Source organism: Zea mays, chromosome 10 (genome assembly GCF_902167145.1).
Source record: "Zea mays cultivar B73 chromosome 10, Zm-B73-REFERENCE-NAM-5.0, whole genome shotgun sequence".
Lineage (NCBI taxonomy): Eukaryota > Viridiplantae > Streptophyta > Magnoliopsida > Poales > Poaceae > Zea > Zea mays.
Window position 1 is genome coordinate 28157546 of NC_050105.1, and position 9592 is coordinate 28167137.

A 9592-nucleotide genomic window follows, 5' to 3' on the forward strand; every position below is an offset into this window, starting at 1 on the left:
TTGGTCAGAGATAGGAATTTTACCAATACCAATCACCTTACTCTTGCCACTATCTCCAAACACAATTTCTTGTGCTTCTTGAGTTAGTTGCAAGGAATGAAACATGTCTTCCTCCCCGGTCATGTGATTTGTACATCCACTATCAAGCACCCAACTTGACCCACCAGAGGAGTAGACCTGCAAAACAAATTTAGGCTATGCTTTTAGGTACCCAAATTGAATTGGGTCCTGCAGTGTTAGTTATAGCCTTGGGTACCCACACACTTCTTTTCATGACTTTTCTTTTAGTGTAGGCACCCACATATTTAACAACCAATTTCCCTAAATCCCAAGTCAACATATAATCACAAAGATAAGAGTGAGAAATAGGATCATTAAATTTTTCTCCACTTGTGGATCCCGCTTCCTTCATCTTACTCTTTGTGGAACTCAAGTTTACCTTTACTTGAGTTGACTTGTCATTTGAGGAGTGAATCCTCCCCAAGGCATCATATAGGGTGGTTCCCTATATGAACTTGGGGGATCTCCACCCTTTATGCACTATGCTAGGGTTTTCCTTAAATGAGTTGAACCCAAGCCCCCTTTTTCCATTGTTGGGCTTTAAGGACTTGTACTTGGGTTCAACTTTCTTTAACCCATCCTTGCTAGAGCATCCCTTTAATATTTCTTTGACCTTCACCTGTGGGCTTTTCTTCCTTGCATGGTTAGTCAAACAACAAGAAGCATGGTATTTGACACAATGTTCGCAAAAGGTATTATTTGATGAGCTAGACTTAGATTCAATCAATAAAGATGAGGTATTGATGTTCTTGCAATTTTCAAGTTGCACTTGAAGTTCTTAATTTTGGACAGTCAAGCTTAACATGCTTGATTCAAGTGCATCCTTTTCATTTGCAAGATTAGCTATAGAGGTTTTCATATTTGTTACTTCTTTTTCTTTATCCTCCATAGTTATCTTGACTAAAGATACTTCCTTAGTCAAGGCTTCTAGCATTTCATCTTTATTGAGTAGCAATTCTTGAAGCTCTAGGTTTCTCTCCTTTTCAAGGATGAGCAAGTCTTCTTGAGCATCAAGAGTTGCTTTTCTTTTATCTAGCTTCTCCATTAATTTAGTGATAACATTATATCCATTCAAGCCAAATTCTTTAATCATTTTATTTTTCATGGCAATTTGTTCATCAACATCATTTGAGAAATCATCACTAAATAAAGTTACCTTATCTCCTTTTGCCATGAGGCAAGTTGGAGTGTAGGAGTCGTCTTGGAGGTTGGTGAAGAGTTGCGAGCTTGAAGTAGATTGGATGGAAACGTTTGCCACCACTTCCTCTTCTTCAGAGCTAGAACTCTCTTCATCGGAGTTCCAATCTTCACCAATATGGGCTTGGCCATATTTCTTCTTCTTGAAATATCCCTTGTTCTTGCCTTCTTGTCCTTCTTGTATTCCTTCTTGGCTTCTTGTTCCTTTTTGTTAGGACAATCCGCTATGAAATGACCGGTTTGGCCACATTCATAGCATGCCCTCTTCTTTCCTTTCCTTTGAAACTTATCATTTTTCCTTACAAATTTCTTGAATGTTTTGATGAACATAGCTGTGTCTTCATCACTTGAGCTATCTTCATCACTTGATGTCTCGACCACTTTCTTTGCTTTGTGGTCTTTGTTCTTCTTGGGGGTGTCTTGTTCATTTGAGATCAAGGCATGAGAGTCTCTTGTCTTGATTGGGGCTTCTTCGGATTCATGTTGTTGAATCTTTGCAAATAATTGATGAGGCGTCATTTCCTCATAGTCATCACGGTCCCTTATCATCTTGCTAGACTCTTGTCCTTTTCTTTGTATGCTCTCATGAATAGTCTTGTGACCTTGGAGTCACTCCAATCTTCACTTCCAAGCACTCTTATTTTATTTACCAACACCATTAATCGATCAAAGAGTGATTGAAGTGACTCACCCTTAGTCCAATCATATCTAGCAAGCTCACTCTCTAAAGCTTCAATTCTATGTCTCTTAGCTTTGGGGTCTCCTTCATGTGACATTTTAAGAATGTTCCAAATGTCACGAGCATCTTCTCTTCCTTGGACTTTCCGGTATTCTTCCGGACAAAGACTTACTTTTATTATGCTCACCGCTTGAGCATTGCAGTGAACTTCTTGCATCATTTCTGGAGTCATCTCTTCTCCTTGGACGGGCTTATACATACCTACATTGACAATCTCCCAAAGACTAGGATGTACACCGATTAAATGCGACTTCATCTTATCGGCCCACTCGTCATAGTTCAACTCACTAAGAGTTGGTAACTTTCCAAGTGGGGCGGAAGAGAAGTTGGGGATAAAATTTCTAGAATAATCAAATTGAACATTACTGAATTCGTTACCTTTACTTTTGGTAGATGATCCTTCGGTGTTGAGACTTACCTTGCTCATCACCTTCAACACCAAAAGTTCCACTAGGTCATCATTGTATTCAATTTTTCCCTTTCCTTTATCTTCTTCGGCCCTTCTCCTTGATTCTTCTTCTTCTCTTTTCTTAGCATCTTCCTCTTTCATTTTGAGGAACATCTTCTCGGCAATCTTCATGGCGAGGTCGAGGACCTTGGGGTCTATTTCCTCGTCGGAAGATGTGATGGGGATTTCCTCGAGGAGAGGATCCACATGGTCCCTTTGAGTAGACATGATCGTTTCCTCACGCGGTTAAGCGTAAAACGAGGTACGAAGCTCTGATACCAATCGAAAGTAGCCTAGAGGGGGGTGAATAGGCTACACCTGAAATTTTTCACTAAAAACTTTGAGATAGGTCAAATTAAAGTTGCACTGGTGCAAACCAGTTCAGTTGATTTTGTTTACAACTGAACAAGTTTGAACCTATTCAACTTAGATTAAATAATCAGTTAAACAAATATGACGAAGTAGTGAAAGATTTTGCTAATGACTTGCCCTACAGAAAATCCACTCAAATAGATGAATATGAACCAACCAACAATTTAAGGCACTTAACAAGAACGCACAAGAACACGCGATTTAACCCGAGGTTCGGCAACCACCACAAAGGTGTCCTACTCCTCGTTGAGGAGCCCACAAAGGGTCGGGTCTTTTCCAACCCTAATCCTCCACAAGCCGACCACCAAGGTCAAGGCAATCTTTTCTCAAATTTGCTCAAAGAGCGGGTAATAAAAACTTCTTGGGGTCGTCCACAAATTTGGAGACTCCCAAGCTACCTCTAACTGTCAAGGAACACAAGGCTCCAAGAGTAACAAATCTGCACAAGGTTAAGTTTGCAATGAGCTCAAGAACAAAGAGAATGGGAGAATCAAGATGAAATTGACAACGCGTTAGCTCGACTTCACCTCACACCAAGGATCCTTCAAGCGATCGAAGGAGATGCGATTTCGGGTGTGAGATGTGAATTGAATGCCCTTGTTTGGAGTTTGGTAAGCTGAGAAATCGTGGAGAGAGCAGAAGTAATGAAGAGAGAGAGTGTGGGGGGGGGGTATTTAAAGGATCCCCCAAAAGCTGGCAGCCGTTGGGAGAAAAGAACCGAAAACCGGTTGAACAGGTTTGTAAACCGGTTGAACCGGTTTGTAAACCGGTTGAATCGGTTTCCACCAGGAAGATCTCGGTTCACTGATCTACTCAGTCGGAGACTCGACCGGATTCAAAACCGGTTGAGCCAGGAAAAAATCCGGTTGAACCAGTTTCCAAAAAATATCTGCATATGACTTTTCTGACAGCTCTGTCTGTCAGACTGGTCAGAGCAGAGGTGGCAGAGAAATAGTCCAGAAACCGGTTGAACCGGTTTTTGAAGCTGAAGAGCAAGTTTTGTAAATTCTGAAGTGAACCAAGGTGGAACTTTTGTGGGGAGTAAGAGTTGTTTTTCAAAAGGCATTCATGATCTAGAAAAGTGTTCTCTAAGATGATTTTGAAGAAATTTGAATTGAGCTCATTGCATAACTTAACTTAATGCGTATCCCTCTTAATTGAACGGCGATTCCTATAACTCAAGAATTATAAAATGAATACTGCCGTTGTTTCCAAGCATTTGGAGCACGCCATATGATGTAGATTTTAAATCTGTTGTGCTTTACATTTTTATACTCATAAGACCTGTGCTTCTCCTGTCTGTAGAATAACTGTGTACATGCTAGGAGCAAACTTGTTAGAATCTCTATTTGTTTTGTCATTTAATCACCAAAACCCTCAATTAGGGTTGATTGCACTTACAGGTCCAGACTCTTGAATGCAGAACTTTGAGGCACGTGGCATCCCCAGACCTATCTCCATGTAGTGTGTGGGTCCGATGCTAGCAGTCCTAATGGAAGGGTCGGTCCCATCACTAGTAAGAATGTGATCATCAGTGACGATTTTCTAGTGACGCTGGTGACTTCAGTCACAGATTGATACATTTCTATGACCAAATTGATAGCTTCGTCAACAATTACAAGGGACGAAGATTAGACTTGAATATTAAAGACGAAAATGAAAGGAACGTCATAGACGAAAATGAAAGGAACGTCACAGATTAATTTGGCTTGATCGGCTGACGTAATGCTGAAATAAATTGGTCACAGATGAGTTTTAGTAAAAAAACGGCCCAGTGTACACACGGCGTGGGATCCTTGGCCTACATGGGCCGCAGTTTTTTGGGACACAGCCCCCACCTGGCGACGCGGACCCGGCCCAGTACGAAGCGGCAGTTAGTTATTTGGCAAAAAAAAGGTGCGCCCGCGGAGCTTCGAACCAGGGACCTGCGGCTTGCGCTAAATCGTTGCTACCACCAGACTACGGACTTGTTCGTGTATATAAAGAAACTATCCGTTTATTAATGTGTTCCCAGCTGTCGTTATGTTAACAGGTTTTCCCAGCCGCCATTCTGCGATCTGCATGGTTCGCCTGTTCTGTTTTTTCCTGCTGCGATCTGCGCTTCTGCGATCGGCCGTCAGGTTACGGCACACAACGACGCCGGCGTCTGTCGTCGTCCGCTTGATCGGCAACTGGGTAGCGTCGCAGCGAACGAGCGATCTTGTCGCCTGATCCATTGATCCAACTGTGTTGGAAGAACGGCGTCGTCTGCAAACAGCGAGGCAGAGAAGCTTCGGGCGCGGCAAAGCAGCGGTGTCTTGCGCATAGCTACGGCGGGCGTGGACAGAACAGCGGCAGGGCGGGGAGAAAAGACAAGGTTTGATGTGTTGTGTTTTTGACAATAAGGTTCTATGTGCGTTTGAATTTTATTTCATATATGCATGTGTTTGATGTGGTTTTCAATTTTGTTCAATGTAATCATAGTTATGGAGTTAATGCAAGTTTTAATTTATTGTCAAAATAGATGGATAGAAGATGGGTTTATGGGAAACAATTCACACCTGCATATGTGAAAGGAGTTGAAGAGTTCATGAATTTTGTTACTGAAAGATACCCAGAAGACACAGACATTCGTTGTCCGTGCGTGAATTGTCTTAATCAAAGGTTGCGACCTCAGAGTGAAGTAGAAACTCATATACACATTTATGGAATGTCAGCTACATACACGAGGTGGATTCATCATGGGGAGTCGGCAGATACAGAAGTTGAGGGTATAGAGGAGGATGTCGAAGGATATGATAATGACTTTGGGATACATATGGATGTGGACGATGATGTTTACGATGATGATCATGGAGTACCTGAGATGATCGGTGAACTGTTTGCAGCGGCAGAGGCTGATGGAGAAGAGCCAAGATTTGCAGGAGTTCTTGGAGATTCAAAGAAGGCACTTAGTCCGGGTTCTAGCCATTCAAAATTTTCTTTTATGGTGAGGATGTTGTATATGAAGTCTCGTTATCGAATCAGCAATACAGCATTTTCAGCAATGATGAAGCTGATGTCCGATGGATACCCTAATAGTGAGTTGCCAAAATCATATAATGAGGCCATGAAATATCTTAAAGAATTGGGCCTTGGATACGAAAACATCCATGTGTGCAAGAACAATTGTGTGTTGTTTCAGAATGTTAATGCTAAATTGAATGAGTGCCTAGTATGCACGGAGTCTAGATGGAAAGATGAAACTGGTTCGAACGGGTTCCACATAAGGTTTTGAGGCATTTTCCACTGTTGCCAAGGTTGAAAAGAATTTTTGCTTCAAAACAAACTTCAGAGGAAACACAATGGCACAAGAAAGTGAGGAAGCCAGTCGCCAATGTGATGAGCCATCCAGCTGATGGGGAAGCGTGGAAGGACTTTGACCGAAAGTACCCAGGTTTTGCAAATGATCTGAGGAACCTGAGGCTAGCCTTAGCTACCGATGGATTCAATCCATTTGGCAACATGAGTACCCAGTACAGTATGTGGCCAGTGCTTGTGACACCGCTTAATCTCCCACCATGGGAATGCATGAATCCAACAAACTGCTTTATGTCTTTACTCATCCCAGGTCCAAGATGTCCAGGAAAGGATTTTGATTTGTTCCTTGAGCCCCTAATTGAAGAACTGCTGAAGCTATGGAAGGGTGTCAAGACATATGATGCATGTACTGGTAGGAAGTTCGACCTTCGTGCTGCTGTACTATGGTGTATACATGATTATCCAGCGCTGGCCACGTTATCTGGGCGAACAACAAAAGGGTATTATGCATGTATTTATTGCGACAAGAATCCGTTGTCTATGGCAATAAGGAACAAGTTATGCTACATTGGACATCGTCGTTACCTTAAAAGGACACATTCATGGCGGAATAGCTTGGATTTCAATGGTAAGCGTGAAAACAAAGTTGTGCCTGGCAGGTTCATTGTGGATGAGGTCCTACAAGAGCTAGAGAAGGTGAAAGATGTCAGACCAGGGAAGCAGGCTGACATTACTGGAAATAAAAGGAAGCGTGGTAGTGACGGTCCAAAGATTTATAGCCGGAAATCTGGGTTGTGGCAATTGCCATATTGGAAAGATTTGATGCTTCCACATAATCTCGATGTGATGCACATAGAGAAAAATGTATGTGAAAATATTCTTTGCACACTACTTAGTATACCAGGCAAGTCCAAGGACACACATAATGCAAGGCTAGATTTGTATGATATGGGCATAAGACCTGAACTGCACTTGCAACAAGATGGCAACTCGGCCTGCAGGGCTCCACCTGCTCCATATGTGTTGGGGAAGGATCAGAAAGTCGAGTTTTGCAAGTTCCTCAAAGGTATCAAGTTTCCTGATGGATTTGCGGATAACCTAGCAAGATACATAAGTGAAGATGGTTCAAAGGTGGTTGGAAAACTGAAAACACATTCTTGCCACATACTCCTGCAGAGAATCATAGCCGCTGGCCTTAGAGGACTGGTGAGGAAGGATGTATATGAAGCAATTGCAGAGCTGGGGACCTTCTTCAGGGAACTATGTAGTAGAAATCTACGGATAGATGTTGTGCAACGGCTAAAAGGAGATATTCCATTGATCCTATGCAAGCTTGAGAAAATATTTCCACCTGCCTTCTTTGATGTCATGGTGCACTTGAGTGTCCATCTTCCCGATGAGGCAATGCTTAGAGGACCTGTTCAGTATGGATGGATGTACCCAATAGAAAGGCGACTAGGCACTTTGAAAAATTTTGTAAGGAACAGGGCTAGGCCGGAAGGATCAATTGCTGAGGCATATATGGCAAGTGATACCTTAACATTTTGTTCTAGGTACATGAAGGATGTTGACACTAGATTTAACCAGGATGATGATAGTGGTACAGAGATGCCATTGCCTAATGACATGTCTGTTTTTAAGCATGGTGCTACTCTTGTTGGAGGTACTAAGACTGAGTACATTGATGATGCTACCATGAATAAGTTAGTTTGATATGTGCTACATAATGCTGATGAAGTACAGGAATATTTGACGTAAGTTAGTTTGGTATGTGCTACATAATTTATGTTATGTTTATTAAATTTGAAAATATGCTTATGAATAAAGTATGCCAGTCTGTACAGGGAGGAGCTATCGCAGCAAGGTGCACGTCCAAATGATGTTGATCGAATGGTTCAACAAGGATTTGCAAAGTGGTTTATGTCCCATGTAAGTCACTAAACTTTTATGTTATAGGTTTACTAAAGTTTTGGGTATGCATATGTAATTGCTCAGCTGAGTAATTTTGTTGCAACAGGTTGAGAAGAAGCGTAATGAGAATCCAGAATTGGTTAGCGAAGGACTGTGGGCACTGTCATGTGGCCCAGCTCGGCGAGTTAAGACTAGTACAACTTGCAAGATTAATGGAGTGCGGTTTAGCACAGTGGATCGTGAGAAGTTCATGCAGACACAAAATAGTGGTGTAATGACTGAAGGTGAACATAATGGGGAGAACATAGATTTTTATGGTGTCCTTAAAGAGGTAATTGAGTTACAATATAACTCGAATTATCAAGTTCGTCGGTCGGTGGTTGTATTTCGATGCGATTGGTACAACCAAGTAGGAAAGACTGTGGGCATTCGAGATGACAGCCATTTCAAATCCATCAATGTGCAGTCATTTTGGTACAAGTCCGATCCTTTTATCTTGGCAGACCAAGCGAAAAAAATATTTTACCTGCAAGACACAACTCCACAATGTAAAGATTTCCGAGCTGTGCAGAAATTTGAGCATAGGAATATTTATGATGTGGCTGAAAAATATGAGGGCAATAATGATGTGCATCAGGATGATTATTGTTCTGATACAGACCATATAGTGCAAGAAGGTGATGATAATCAGGTTCTGCACAATGTTGAAGGTGGAGAAGCCAGTCTAATTGAAGGCAATTTAGAGGAACTAATAAGAAAAAAGAAGGAAGCTGCTATTATTCTTGAAGATAGTGAGGATGAGGAGGAAGATGATACAATGTTTCAATATTTTAATGATGGTGGCGATGACAACAATGATGACATGTCCATAGAAGATGAAGATGAGGATTTCTAGTATTGATAGTTGATTTATGAAGTGTTCAGTTCAGATTAGTACGGATAGATGATACAATGTATTTTCTGTATTTTCAGAACTGAATGTGTGTCTGAAATACTGAATTTGGGGTGAACTGAACTTGTGGTGAACTGAATGTGTATTCTGTATTTTCTGTATTTTTAGAACTGAACATCTGAAAATTTTCAGTTCATGTGATCTAAGCTGGGTTTATGGGAATCAATTTTCAGTTCATGTGATCTAAGCAAGTTTTAATTTATTGTCAAAATTTAAGCTGGGTTTTAATCTGAAAATGCAGAACTCTGAACTGATCTCTGAAAATGAAATGACCATCTGGGCAGTTTAGAATCTGAACTTTGAACTGGGCAGTTTAGAATCTGATTTTTGGGGTGTTGATGGAGGTGTACTTTGAACTCTGAACTTTGGACTGGGCAGAACTCTGAACTTTGGCTGGGCAGAGTTCTCAGATTGCTTGTGAGGACTGGGCAGAGTTCTCAGAACACCCATCAATCTGAACTGGGCTTGAGAATTTATGACACCCAGCAATCTGAACTGGGCAGAGTTCTCAGATTGCTTGAGAATTTATGAACTTTGGCTGGTTTTGTGGATTTGAATCTGAACTTTGAACTTTGGACTGAGCTATATATCTCAGAGAACTGAACTTTGAACAAATAGATAACCAACAAATCTG

General features: G+C 41.4%; 1 protein-coding gene across 1 annotated transcript; it reads left to right on the forward strand.

Annotated features, from left to right (window-relative positions):
• The first annotated feature begins 7971 nt into the window (after positions 1-7971).
• On the forward strand, positions 7972-9140 carry LOC109939244 (uncharacterized). The gene is made up of 2 exons (XM_020545764.2): positions 7972-8024; positions 8113-9140. Exons 1-2 carry the CDS (start codon positions 7986-7988, stop codon positions 8899-8901), a joined length of 828 nt encoding a protein of 275 aa, XP_020401353.1. The 5' UTR covers positions 7972-7985; the 3' UTR covers positions 8902-9140.
• The last annotated feature ends 452 nt before the right edge of the window (positions 9141-9592 follow it).

Coding starts and splice junctions, on each gene's coding strand:
- LOC109939244 (XM_020545764.2), top strand. CDS start 7,986: ATGGTTCAACAAGGATTTGCAAAGTGGTTTATGTCCCAT. Junction 8,025..8,112: donor CAAAGTGGTTTATGTCCCAT/GTAAGTCACTAA, acceptor TTGTTGCAACAG/GTTGAGAAGAAGCGTAATGA.